The 14479-nt window shown below is 44.0% G+C and overlaps 1 protein-coding gene across 1 annotated transcript; it reads left to right on the top strand.

The window, feature by feature from the left end:
• The first annotated feature begins 704 nt into the window (after nt 1–704).
• On the top strand, nt 705–12627 carry sfrp1a (secreted frizzled-related protein 1a). The gene is made up of 3 exons (XM_069166246.1): nt 705–1490; nt 4890–4970; nt 11680–12627. The coding sequence occupies exons 1-3, from the start codon at nt 968–970 to the stop codon at nt 12003–12005; spliced, it is 930 nt and encodes a 309-aa protein (XP_069022347.1). The 5' UTR covers nt 705–967; the 3' UTR covers nt 12006–12627.
• Nucleotides 12628–14479: the final 1852 nt, after the last annotated feature.

The raw sequence follows: 14479 nt of genomic DNA, 5'->3' as shown, positions 1-14479 counted from the left end.
AAATTTTCTTTTGCATTTTATAATATTTGCTTAAAGAATGCAACTGGTGCGTTGTTAAAAAAAAAATAAGCGTGGATATAAAATCACAATTTGAAAAATAGCTTAAAAAATGTGCATCGTGCAGAAGCTGAAACGTTTTTGTTTGCGGATGTTTTACAGTTGATGTTTGTTTAATATTCAGAGGAATGAATGCTCAGCTGCGTGACAACAGTAACAGATGAGAAAGCTTTTTAGAGTTAGTAAATTTACTATGAATGAAATGAGGATTCACTAACATTGCGGTGGGGGCGGGAGGGGATCGGAGGGGGGGTGGTTATCATCTTATTCCTTGCACCACTCCTTAGGGCCCTGGAATAAATACAAATAAATAAAGTCTTTAATTCTGTACAACTTCCTTAAGAACCTTAAACATAAGTGATTTACAGTTTATGTGCGCGCCTCCACGTTTCTTTCATTATCATTTCGGACTGACAAAGGAAGTGCAAGGCGGAGGAGGAGGAGGAGTGGGGAGAGGTGGGTTTGAGGGGAGGGGTGGTGGGGAGGCTCCCAGAGAGGTTTTTTTTTTTTTTTTTTAACACACTGGGTAATTAAAGCGCTTTGACTGACAGCGGAGTGCCAAAAGGCGCAAGGCGCACTGCGATTGGCCGGAGCGCACTTTACAATCCCCTCTTGTTTCCGAGCTCAGAAGCAGGCAGAGGACTTTTTTTTTACCTCCCCGAACTCTCGCAGGAGCCAGACGCAGCAGCGCACAGCAGAGGAGACCAAAAGCCGGAGGAAGACAAGTCTGTGGACTTTACAGCAAAAAGCTTAGCCGCCTTTATTATTTTTTTTTTCCTTGCATCGTCATCAGGACTTTTGACTTTTTCTTCATGAAGTGAGACTTGTGTGTTGCGGGGTTTGCACTGATTGTTTTAAATATATATATATATATATATACATATATATATATATACAGAAATAGAAAAACATGAGGTCTACTTCTGAGTCCGTCTGGAGGATGATCCGGCTGGCGGTGACGGTGTCGCTCGTGGCGGCGTCCGGCGCGTCAGAGTACGAGTACCTGAACTGGAAGTCGGACGCGTACAACGGCGGGCGCAGCTACGGCAAGCCCCCGCAGTGCGTGGACATCCCGGACGACCTGCGGCTCTGTCACAACGTGGGCTACAACCAGATGCTGCTGCCCAACCTGCTGGAGCACGAGACCATGGCCGAGGTGAAGCCGCAGGCCAGCAGCTGGGTGCCCCTGGTGCACAAGAACTGCCACCCGGGCACGCAGGTCTTCCTCTGCTCGCTCTTCGCGCCCGTGTGCCTGGAGCGGCCCATCTACCCGTGCCGCTGGCTGTGCGAGGCCGTGCGGGACAACTGCACCCCCATCATGGAGTCGTTCGGCTTCCCCTGGCCAGAGATGCTCACCTGCGACAAGTTCCCCCAGGACGACGTGTGCATCGCCATGACGCAGCACAACGCCACCGAGGCCACCTTGCCCACAGGTAAGACACTTTCTAAATGCTGCCTCCTACGTTTTAAAGTACTCATCACGTTTCTCAAACTGTATTTTATCAATCCAAGTTAAAGCCAATTGTGGCTTGTATGTCTAAAGAGCACTTTTGCTGGTTGTTGATGGATTTTTCTGCTCATAAAAACTGCTTTTCTGTCTTTTTTTAATCCAACTAATGATTTTTTTTCATTGTTGATTCTGTGTGCAAGCTATATAACTGATATTTTCTAATATGTTTTCAATAAATCAATAAATACTGTGATTTATAAAATGCTACAGAAATTGGTAGAAATAATCATCACCAAATTACCAAAGCTGCAGGGCTGTAACCAATATCTTAGAAAAACTGGGGCCACTGCCCAAGTAGTCCCCCCACCCCAGCAAAAACCCTTTTCTCTAAAAACCAAAACCAAAAACTCTGAGCGGACCTGAAATAAATGTGCAAATTTCGAAGCTTTCTCTACACAGCGAATTTTTGCAAATTTAAATATTCTGAGTCTAAAAATATTGTATGCGATAATCTAAACACCTTAGATTTTTTCCTAAAATCCTCAAATTCTTCAAAAAAAATATAGAGAACATGATTTTGGTGTAGCTATGATGAAGAAATTTCCCCTCAGGGATTAATAAAGTGTATAAAATAAAAAAATAAAATAAAAAAAAGTCATCAAATTGTTTGTTTTGTCACGACCAAAAAGTCAAAACCTCCAAAAAATTTTTATTTATTTATAGTGGTACAACAGAGAAAAGCTGCAAATCTTCTCAACAAAAAAGCTGGAAACAGCAGATATTTAGCATTGTGGCTTGATTAACTTGGTTTGCATCAGCTACAATGCACTCAGGCTAGCTGACTGAGAAAACAAGCTGACTGAGAAAACAAGCTGACTGAGAAAACAAACAGACAGCACTTTTGCCGCTGTGTAAAAGAAGACACCCGCGCAGCTAAACGGGCTTCAGAATGTTGTTTCAGGGTTGAAAGTGTTTGCAAATGCAAATCCCAGCATAAACAAACCCAAATACAACCTTTTGGGGAGGGGGGGGGGATTCAGCCACCAAAAATAGGATTTGATCTAATTTTAACAAACCCCCTGCCATCTTTAAGCTTCCTTATATATAAAAAAAACAAACATCCAATGTGGTTTATGTTTTTCTCTTCGGTCGATAAACTGCTGGCCTTAATGTGAAGTTGCTGTGATGTTGTAATATCGGACAAGCTCTAACAGATGGTAGTCATTTATTTCAAGGTGTTTCGCCGAGCTGGAGGACAATGCTGGGAGGACGTCCAGCATCAGGGGGGAAAAGAAGGAAAAAAAAAAAAACACAAATACCTGCATGTCTTAATTCCCATTCTCTGACAAATGCATTTAAATCTGTTGAAAGATTGAAAAATCTGAAGCTCACGACGTGCAAATGATGTGAACTCCAAAGATCTTGTTCTTGGAGGCAGTTTTGTAAACTAGAGTTCCCAAGGACATGCTATCTATCAGCTATCACTACTGGCTCCTTTTGCTGCAGATTCACTGGAGTGAAGGGTGAAGGGGAGGGAGGAGGGGGGAGTGTGGGGGCTATTAACACAGTCCAGAAAAAAAAAAATCCTCTTCCAGAACTAACCTCTACGAGCCAAGCAGACGAATACCAGACGAACCCTCTAAAATGCACCAGAAAAACAACAATTCGCTGGAAGATAAAACTCCGGCTGTCTCCGAAATACTTTTGGTTTAGACCATTTTGCTGTGCCAGCGTCCCCGCCGGTCTCCTAGGCGAAGTTTGACAGTGGGAACGGGAGGGGGGGGGGGGGAAATACAACCACCTCATTCACTTTAACCATAAAGTAGAGGGGGTGGGATTTCCATCATCACATCATCAACTTACCTATATTTCAGTCCGAAGCTGTAAATGCACCACTTGAAGACATTTTGCGCTGAACATGTTGGCCATATATTGGGGGGGGGGGGGGGGGTTGATTCTTCCAGCAGTTACACAGAGCTCACTGTATCTGTAGCGGGGGGGGGGGGGTATCCCATGGGTGGGTGTGTGGAGGGGGGTGGGTGTTACTCACTGACATGGTGGTATGGACGGAGGCCCGTTTTTCTGAAAAGACTCCCTATTTTTTGTAAGGGTTGGGAGAGGGACCACACAGAGCTCCACGCGCTCCCCAGACTTCACCTGTTACCGTATGTCGGCGCTAGCGGCAAAATAAAGGCCAGCGGGTTTTTTCCCCCGTGAGCTTTTTCGGAGTAAATGTTTTGGGGGGAGTTTTCTGTCATCACAAATTCTCCCGGAAATGCAAACTAAGGTCGACAAAAGGCAAACAAAAGGAGGCTAAGCTCCTCCGTTAATGATTGTTAATAGAGGTCAGCTAACAGTGCTTACCACACTACTGATGAATACAGGCTGGTGATAATTGATTTAATGGAGATCCAGGCTCAAATAGGCAAAGGGGGGAGGATGGGGGGGGGGGGTGGCCCGGCGACTCTGTAAACAGTTTGTTTTCACGGGCTCTTCACACCTGGGTGTTACTTTCACAAGCTTTCGTTAAACACATGTAATGGACAACTGGCAAACGCCGAGTTAGCTATTTTTATGATTTTTTTTTTTTTTTTTTTGTCCTCTCCTTTCCTTGCCACCCTGTGCGCTCGGATCGATCCGGATCCAAAGCCAGGGCACCGCAGCGCGGTCGGTTTTGAATTACGGGGACTGCAGATCGCATTGCAGCTCCAAGTTTGTTTGGAAAGTAGGCTCAGCTGTGTTGGCACCAAGAGATCATTTGCGGTATTCCAAAAAAAATTGAAAAATCGTGTCGGTAAAGCATTCGCAGATATGCCTCGAGACTGAATTACTTTTTGGCAAAAATACATTTTGGCTCTTTTGTCTTTTGAGGGGAAGAGGGGGGGGGGGTTTCTCTTCGAGCCGACCATTATTACCTTTTTTTTTTTATATATATATTTTTGGAATGTCAGAACATTCCTTCAAGCTTGGTTTGAAAATCGTAACCATTTATTCCCTCCACATTTCTAATACTTTCTTTTATGTGTGTGTGTGTGTGTGTGTGTGTATTTATAGGTGTACGCGTCGCCGTCGAGCACATCCATTTTTAGAAAACCGTCTTAATTCGGCACGAAGTGAGGAAGACTGTTTACTGCAGGTCTCGGTTACAGCCGGCTATAAAAGCCCAAGACATTCCTCGCCGAGGTCAGGGCACCGGAGCATACGAAAGCCCCCCCCCCCCCCCGCCCCGAGAGAGACGGGGCAGCGGGAGTTCTAGCGTCTGGGCGATTCCGGCGTTTCCATTTTTCCCGTCGATCCCGGCGGAAAGCTGCGATCCGAATCGTTTTGCCTCCCTTTTTCAACCGATTTCCGATTTGGTCACCGCTTTTTCTCTTCTCCACAGGTTACCCTCCCATCTGCCCCCCATGTGACAACGAAATGAAAACAGACGCCATGCAGGAGCACATGTGCGCCAGCGAGTTCGGTAAGCATCCCTCCCCCTTCAAAACAGCGCGGACGATGAACCGTCTTGACGCGCATCACCGTCCGCCGTGAAATCAAAACGAACCGCTCGGGTCTTATTTTATCTTTCATCTTCAAACCTCCAAAAGAAATCCATGAATTCCTAATAAGGTATGTGAAGCTTCTTCTTGGTTCTGTTTTTGTTTTTTTGTTGTTTTCCTCTGAAGTCCGGCCCCGTACGTTGGCCCTACTCGGTCATATTTGGGGCTTCGGTTCTGGGTCAGGTTTTTATCTCTTGGTCAGATGCGGGACGATGTTCTGTGACTAATGAATTGGGGTCGTTAAAGTCTTTACGTGGCGGGTCCTCGCGGTAGTAAAGTGGGATGTTTGTTCTGCTGTCTGGGGGCGACCGTCGTCACAGAATACCTCCCGCACAATACGCATTGTTTGTCTTCCTAAAATGAAAGAACGGTAATGATAAACCGATCTCCGAACCGGGCGTTCAAAACACAGCGAAATAAAACGTTCTCGTATCTCACAGAAACTAGGATTTAAAAAAACAAACAAATCATATTGCTCAAATTGATGCCTTATGTTCCCCCTTTTTTTTTTTTTTTCCTTCACATTGTGTTTTAAATGTGTAGTCGTTGGGTCAAATTATTAATATATTGTGTTCTAAGGCCATCGCTTTTTTAAAAGACATTTTCCGTTTCGAAGCGCGACCTCATCTTTTAACCCCGTTTAAAACCTGGCGAGCGGAGCCAAAATAAAACGATCTCGACACCAAACTTTGTGAGAGGTAATTCATGGAAGCATTTTGAAGAGGTACTCGTGACCGAACGTCAATTCTCCACTCTGGTTCATGAATTCCAACGTTGCTCGTCACGAGTTCTTATTTCTTTGAACTTTCGTCGGGTGAAATGTTGAACCAAATGTTGGTGAAATTGACAATTCATTACTGACTTTGGAAGACTTTTGGCTCCGATGGCATCTTCTTAGGTTTTCTGTGGTGTTTGGAATTTTTTTTTTTGGGATATCATCAAATCCAGAGAGGCGCATTCTTGGCAGGGAATTAGATATTTTTGAACAAGTCGGGACTTATTTGGAGATTTTAGAGACGGATACAAATTTGTGGAAAATGTGCTTTGCATTAGCGAAGGTGCCGTGAGTCACCAACGTGGTTCGGGACCGGGCTGCAAAGGTTTGCATTCGAATTCATCCAAACACTGTTAATGGTTGCTACTTATTTTGGTTTGAACTGCACTTTGTGGTTTTTAAAATCTTGTTTCAACATTTGAAACATAAACGTATCATGCTGTAAAAAGTTTGGCAACTAAATTTGTTTCCTAAAACGTCGCTTTCAACTGATATGTTTTGAGGGAAGAAGCGACACGCGTGTGAAAAGCCTTTACCTCGAAAAAAGGGTTTCGCGGGTCGCGTTCGCCAAGTTTGAGGTTGTAATGGAATTTTTCTAAATATTGTTAAATCTAGAGAGACGTATTACTGACGGGGATTTAGAGAAGAGTTTTGAACACATAATTTGGAAATTTTAAAGATGGATAAAAAATTTTTTGCCAAAGTATGCCGTGGCCAGTTTAACACAGTTTTTCAATGAGAGCATCTTCCAACTGGAATTGAAGCCCGACTTTAAAAAAACAAACAACAGTAACAAACCAGGGAGGGGGGAGGGGGGGGGGGGGCTGGTTTTTAAGTTGTGGAAATTTGGGAATCTTGGCCGAGGAACCCAGCCCACGCTTTTACGCTCTCACAAAAAGGACACCGAAAAGCCTCCAGTTCAATTAGAGACGCAAACGTCGACCGAACTGCCGTTATGAGGACTTGCAGGAATAACATGTGCATGATGCACACAAAGATGCAAGATGTTGGGCTTTCATGTTTTATTTCGCTGGCTGGAACCAAAAAAAAAAAAACTTGCGGGAGCCATGAATTCCAGGTGCCATGTAGAGCAAACACGAGACTGGACGCACATTGGAAACAGACTTTCTTCCCAGTTCTCGGGAAAGAAAAAGAAAAAAGTTTAAAGTTACATTTGTTTAACGAATTGCCCCGGTGTTTACGCTGCGGCAGCGGGACCTCGCCCTTTTTTTTTTTTTTTTTCTCGGTTTGCCCGGTTTGCCAAGAGGGAGAGGGGCACATTATTGGCTCGTTTCATCTCGGATCAAGACAGATGTTGTTTTGCTCGCTTGTCACAAGGCCCCCCGCCCCCCCCCCCACCCCTGAAAAAAACAGCCGACATGCACAGACAGATTTAGTGTTGCGCTGAGGATGAGGCATCATTATGTTTTGCAGGGGGGTGGGTGGGGGGGTTTGACCCACCCCCCCCAAGGGAGCGACCTCCTCTGGAATGCGAACAGAACCTCAGCCGTCAGTTCGGCACGAGTTTGATTGCGACGGGTAAACAAGTGACGCGCAGCTTCTGGCGAAGATAACATCACGGCCTTCAGATGGCCGGCGAGGGAGTTTTGTATTTATTTGACGGGAGATCAGGTTGTTTTTCTTTTTTCCGTATGAAAACGGCAGCCATAAATACATCCGACAGCAGCCCAAGCCAAACACGAGTCAACGTCTCGTCCCGGAGACGAAAGAGAAGAGGCCGTCGTCCTGATTGCGTTCTGCCAGTTTTGACTCGAAACTCTGGTGTTTTTTTTTTTGTTTTTAGGGAGGCCGTGTTTTCAAACCCCCAGATGTCAAGACGGGACCGTCTCGTTCTGTTTTTGGGGCGGAAGATCCAGCGCAAGAGATACGGCGGGGTAGATTTCTCGCTCTTCCCTCCTGGAACGTAGGGACGGAAAAAGCCTCGGCGAGAAGCTTGAGGGACGAATCGGTGATTTGCGCTCTTTTATTAATCTGCACGGACCCATCATGTGTAAAGTATCCTCGCCCTGGCAGTGAATTGGCATTTTTGTCCGGTGAAAAAGCTCCCTTACTGGAAGCTGTGAAAAGGGACTGCTCTCGAGTTTAGGTAAAAGTGAAGTGTGAAGCTTTGTTGGTAATAACAGTGGGGTTTTTTTTGTTGTTGTTGTTTCACGTTTTGCATAATTTCCTTCCCGTCAACCGCACGGGCTCATTTGACTTTTTCCACGCGGTTTGACACCGATTTGCTTTTAACTTTCCGGTTTGTTGGATGCGAAGTTGTTCTGGCACGGGAGGGGAAGGCTTTTCTTGCGAGCATTTTTTTTCAAAGCGAAAGCATCCGAAGTCGCCGTAACAAGTTACAGGTTGGAGCGTTTAGTTGCCCTGAACGAAGACGGACCACTCCCTCAATTTCGCTGAAATCCTGATGACGCACACACACACACACACACACACACCCTATTTGCGGCACTCAGCTGATAACAGATTTACAGCTCATCCCACTCAACTGCAGTTTATTTCTGTGCTTAAGGTTTTTACGGTACCTCATCGTCCCAGAAAAAGTCCAGCAGCCCTTCAGTTAAATCTCTCCTCTGCCTCTTTTGACGGCCGACTTTGTTGCCCGTAGCCAAATGGCTTCTTCCCTTTTTGCCGACGCGGTGAACAACGGGGACGACCCCCCTTCGCGCCGGAAGGACCGACCGCCGCCGGTTTTGTCGGTATCGGCCTCGTCTCGGCGTTATTGTTGAACGGGAAGCGGCGCACGCCTTCCCGCTGAGTTTATGACGCCGTGGGAGCTGGAGGGTTGGTTTGGTTGCACCGCCTGAGATTAGTGTCCAGTCATGTTCGACACTTCCACAGATACTTAAATGAAGTTTTCATATTTTCCTTCTCTATGAATTGAATTGATTCCAAATAAACTGGAGAAAATCATGTTTTTTTTCTTTTTTTTTGTCCCAACAAAAATGATATACGGTACATTGCATCAAAGACGTTCCCTTCCCCGCTTGTTAAGCTTTTTTTTTTTTTTTTTTTTTTTTTACACCCCTAATTACCGGTTGCGTGTCACTAGTTGTGCCAGTCCAATCAAAGTCTGTTCATATTCTATAATTTAAAAGGGTTTCGTTTGCTAAAAATTATACTCAAGTAAAAGCAAAATAGACTTCAGGCATGAAAAGTGAAATTACTCAAGATAAATTGTAATGTTGGTCGTGGATCTGTGCAGAGCTAATTTAAACTGTTTTAGGCAAATTGTGACTTGGTAGTCAACCAACCGTTGAGACTCCCCGTGGGGTCTCGAGGTAAATCGGAGGGGTCCCGAGGCGATTGGTGGCACCAGAAAGGAATTTGGTGAATTATTTCCCAACTTTTTCTCAAGTTTGTGCTTCTTTCTTCGAACAGAGTAACGCAAGTGTCTCTGCAGGCCGTGAAATTAAACAAGATGAGGACAGTCGACGGGAGGTTGGAGATTCTCAAAACGCAGGGTGTTAACAGAAACACAGACGTATGCGGACGAACGTCCAGACGTGGGGAAACCAAATCCAGTTTTCAAAACGACCGTTCCAAAATTTCTAACCTGTCAACTTTAGATCTTTAAAAATGATTCATATATCGTCCCCTCTTTTTTTTTTAAAAAGCTGCAGGTAGCTTGCGCCTTTCGCCCAGATATGCACTGCTGTGTTCATTCGCAGGGGTCGATGAACCAAAGCGTCTCCTCTGATCTACAGCAACGCGCACATCCTCCCAGCGGATTGCCCGTTTCGCGAAAATAGTTGTTTGAACACCTCCATGCTCTGTCGCAGGGGTGACTTTTAAAATCCCGGAAGATATTAGAGAAAAAAAACAGGCGCAGTTTAATCAACCGTAAGCAAAGAAAAAGCATTTGTTGGCAATTATTTGATGTTAAAACTTCTTTGTACGCTGCCGCTGAGGAGATTTAATCCCTCGAACAACATGAGGTGCAAAGAAAGTTCAGAGCGTCAAAGGATTATTGAGGACGGAGGATTTATCGAGATGAAGTCCTTTCAGGGGTGGGCCGGGCCGTCTCTTTTATGACTCACTAATTATGAGCGCTGCCCATTTTGATTTCTCCGAACGCTAAGCCTCCTCACAGAGGCCGTTTGACGGAGGATGAAAGTCTTAATCCTTACCATGTGCACTCTTAATACAGGAGGGGGTGGGTGGGTGGGGGGGGGGGGGGAAAGAGGGGCAGCTTTTCTAACACTCAAGCAATGGAAGGTAAAAGTGCAAGAGGCAGAGATGAAACGTCAGGAAGCCTCTTATCATGCCAATTCGGGTTTTTACGTCAAGCATGATTCGGCCAAAAGCGAGTCGACGGGGATCCGTTGAGAAAGTTAAGACAGGAGTTCAAGCTTTTTTCCCGTTAAGACCCTTTGCTCGAGTGTGAAGGTGATTCATGCTCAATCAGGCGGTTTTCTCCGGAAGATACCACCGCATCACAAGACTTTTATCTCCGACGTGACCTGGGTGATTTATGTCAATTAGATTGGACATATCACGTCACGCATTGATTTTAATTTTTTTTTTTTTTAAACGCTTTTTCACCCGTGCTGCCGTGTCACAAGCTCGTCCACGCCGCGCGCACACACGTCGCTATATGTCAGGGAAAATGAACGGGTGGAATAAGTGCAGGCGTGTGGAGATTTGGACCACCAAAAGTCCCGACTCGTGCTCTGTTTCGGTCGGGGGGGGGGGGGGGGGGGGGTGAATGCAGGAAACGGGAGAGATTAGAAGGTTAAATAGAGTTTAGTGAAAGATCAGGAGTATTCTGGTCCACCTTAAAAAAAAACAGCCTGAGATTCAGAGGAAGGTTAAAAAAAAAAAAAAACGTTTTACAAGGAGCTGCTAATTGTGACCAGACAGATGAGATCAAGTTTTCCTCAAGTACAAATTGACAAGACCAGGTTTCAAGGTCCCTGCTCAACATTACTGACAACTCACTGTGTTTGGGTTTTTTGGGAAAATAAGAAAATTGAAGAAGTGGCTTTTGTGAATCATTTGTATTTGTTTTTTTTGTACGCCATACTTGGTTTCTCTTGGTATACTACTCGACGAATACTTTCGCATTGACAAGATTTACAACCACGTGCTTTGTATAGGAAAAGAAAAGGAAGGGAACATGACTCTCTCTTGTGTATTGATTTTTCTGTCAGTTTTAACTAGAAAAAATAAAACATAATTCAGAGCTAGGCAAGTAAATTCTCCTCGTCCGTCTATTGGAGTCGTTGTATAGCATTATTATTCTGTATGTAAAGGTATGTTTTCCAGCTGTAAAAAAAAAATCAGTGTCAAGAACCCGTGTTTATGTATAAAAATGACTCCCGTCCTCCAGTATTGGTCGATCTATAAGGGAAATGTGGTGCGTTTTGAACTAAACACACAAATATTGTCTTCTCGTAAACTCTGTGCGTTTTCCACTTAATGATTATTAGATTAATAGACTTTTTCCTAAGGTTGATTCTTTGTAGTATTCAAAATAGGAGCACAAAGGCCCATGTTGTACATGAAACGTTTTTTTTGTGAAGTCAAATGAATGAAATACTTCGATTGTACTCGACAGGATTTGCCAAGTGCAAATGCACTTTATGTCAAATTGATTTTCCAAAAACTGGATTTACCCCCATCGCCCCACTGTCTCTTTCATATTCAAAAGAGACATCTTTTAATATCGATATTTGAGACTTAAAAATAAATCTAGTATTGATGCGCTCATAAAATATGAACGAGAAGCCTTCGCTGTGCTTAGACCAAAACGCTCCCGTACATAAAGTCTTTCACCTTTGAGCATAAAGTCATTTTTTTTTTCCCTCCTTCTGTCCTCCCCCTCCTTCCCACAGCTTTTAAGACCAGGATCAAAGAGGTGAAGCGGGAAAACATGGACCGCAAGGTGATCCTGCAGAAGAGGAAGAAGATGTTGAAAGCGGGCAACCTGAAGAGGAAGGACATGAAGAAGCTGGTGTTGTACTTGAAGAACGGCGCGGACTGCCCCTGCCAGCAGCTGGACAACCTGAGCAACCAGTATCTAATCATGGGCCGCAAGGTGGATAAGCAGTACCTCCTCACGGGCATCCACAAGTGGGACAATTCCAGCAAAGAGTTCAAAAAGGCCATCAAGAAACTCAAAACCCACAAATGTCCCGCGTTCGAGAACGTCTTCAAATAAGACCAACCCGCCCCTCCCATCCCTGGTCGCATCTCATCCTACGTACGAACTTGCACAAGCATTCCCAAAACCTTGCTTTCTGTTGTCCTGTTTATATATCTATATATATATATACATATATATATATCTTTTGTATATTTACAAATATACTTTGGAATGTCCATTGTTAAGTTTTAGTTAAATGTGGTGAGTGATGACACCACAAATTAAAGGGTTGGGTTTCTTTTTTCTTTTTCCTCTCTCTCTCTTTTGGCTTAAGAAAAAGGACAACGTAGTTAAAAGCTCGTCCTCGCTGAAATCATTTCCACTATACAGTATGTAATGTAGATACTTTAGTAAACTCTCATCGCACCGGTCAGTGGATTTTTTTTTTTTTTTTTTTTGCATTTTGGGAGAAGCAACTTATCTGTTTCCTTGCTAAAGAGTTAGATGAGAAGATTGATACCACTTTTTTTTGTGTCCGTACGGTAAATACGAAGCTAAAGCCAGTGGACCTTTATCTGACCTAGCATAAAGATTGGCAGCCTCGTACGAGGGTAATGGGTAAAAAAAACAAAAACATACATTGTCGTTTTAAAATTTTGTTTTATGTTTTAAACAGATCTAACATTGTTGTTTAGTGTGGGGGGGGTTTTTTTTTGGGGGGGGGGGGGAGGGGAAGAGGGGGGGTACAGAATCAAGCTTAGCTGGTTCCCCGTGCTTCCAGTCTTTATGCTGACGTAGGCTAACCGTCTGCTGGTTAAAAAAATCTCCACCTATCTTTAAAAAAAATGAAAAAAAAAAATCTCTTCACGATCATAACTGATTAGACTGCAGAAGTTTGAGCTTTAAAAGCCCCACGGAGGGTTCCTGTTGAATAACTTATTGACAGACGTCAGCTGGTTATTCTGTCAAAGCGAAGAAGACTGAACCACCAGCAACCTTTTCCTTTTTGTTTCTTCATTTCACTGTTAAATGTCTTCTGTTACTTGAAAATGTTAAGAGAATCATAACCACCAATCTGCACCACAAGATCGTGTGTAGGCCTGCATGGCAGATTTCTTGATTTTGGCGTAATATATATATATATATATTTTTTTTTTGGACCACTTTTCTGTCCCCGTACATCCACTCTGCAGTCGTCGGTATTCGGCGGTAATGGAACAAGCCTTGTAGTCACAAAAAGTGCAAATGATATCGTAAGTGCAAATATTGCCAACGTTGTGTTCTGGGTTGTTGTTTTTGCTCGAGTGTCTCTGGTCCGTTTTGGCACTATTGTGTTTCAGATTTGAATGTCAGCGGTGCATTGCTGCCTATTACATGTACATATAAATTTTACATAAATACAGAAAAACTAAACCGTGTCGTATATTGTTATTTCATGTTCTTTTATGAAGTCACGTCGGTCGGTCTGCCGGCCCGCAAATTCCGTCCAATGAAATATACCAACAACTCGAGGATTTGTTCAACGCTTGGGTTTATAAGCAAATACTAGACAAAAACAACAATGACTTTGCCATCAGCTTAGCTGTACTTTAAATGTTTTGCGCTCATCAGTTAATATGTTTAGTATGTTAAAATTTCTGGGTGGCCGTGGCTCAAGATGGGCGAGGTTGGTTTTGTCTTACTGTCCAAGGTGCAGCCCTCCCCCTCTTCCCCCCTTCGCCCCAAAGTCAGTTAGTTTTCTTAAAGGGTCGTAACCCCATCGTCGGGGCTCCAGAATTTGTACTTCCAGCTCCTGTCTTCTATAAAGCCCACGTTTCAACAACTACCTTTTAAAACCTTTCAGCCTTTCAGTTATTTTAGCTACGCTGTCAAACTTATTTGTATATAATTAAGTTATCACGTAGTAACTGACACGTCGCCAAACTCGGGGCAAAGTAGTTGGGCTCGTACTTTTTCCCCTGTTACAAAATGAATAATTCACTTTGACAGCTTCCTGCTCTGTCGAATGTTTTTATATCACTTCTAATCACAATACAGCGTCAATCATACCACTTAAGTGAGGTGTAGAGAAAACATGAATCAGTACGACCGGATGAACGGTCCAGTAAGAGGAAACACCGGGCTTCTAAAGGTTTTCCCCGTCGGCATTTTAAAGCAGATATTATTTGTGCTTTAGAGCTTCTGTCGGTATTGGTTGCCTGTAAACATTTGCGCAATCTCTTTTATCTTCCCGTCCGCCTTCATTTTGGTCTTTTGCACGTGATGTCTTGACGCTGTTAAAAACACAGCGGAGCGAGGAGTGACGAAACAGCCGGCGTCTGCTTTGGCGGTCGCGTCGAACGGAACTGTGCCAAACTGAAATTTTCACGCTTCGTGGAAAGATAAAGCGTCACGTTGCCCGAAGATCTCAACACCGGAGGATCTCTCACGCACATATGTTTTTAAAAAATCCCCCCCTCCTCTCCCTCCATCTCTTAAATAATGCTAAATTCTTGTTTTTGGATTTAGGTTCGAGGTGGTTTAACAGGCTGTTGGCGTCTCGGTATGTG

Source organism: Embiotoca jacksoni, unplaced genomic scaffold (genome assembly GCF_022577435.1).
Source record: "Embiotoca jacksoni isolate LCO1_2020_lvr unplaced genomic scaffold, fEmbJac1.0.p SCAF_37, whole genome shotgun sequence".
NCBI classification, from domain to species: Eukaryota; Metazoa; Chordata; class Actinopteri; family Embiotocidae; genus Embiotoca; species Embiotoca jacksoni.
Note: the sequence above shows the minus strand (reverse complement) of the source record. Positions and strands in the feature narration are given on the sequence as shown.

Bases quoted from the DNA above. Each gene is read 5' to 3' on its own strand.
- sfrp1a (XM_069166246.1), top strand. From the start codon at position 968: ATGAGGTCTACTTCTGAGTCCGTCTGGAGGATGATCCGGCTGGCGGTG. The intron at 1,491-4,889 runs GTAAGACACTTT...TCTTCTCCACAG, and splicing joins CGAGGCCACCTTGCCCACAG to GTTACCCTCCCATCTGCCCC. The intron at 4,971-11,679 runs GTAAGCATCCCT...TCCTTCCCACAG, and splicing joins CATGTGCGCCAGCGAGTTCG to CTTTTAAGACCAGGATCAAA.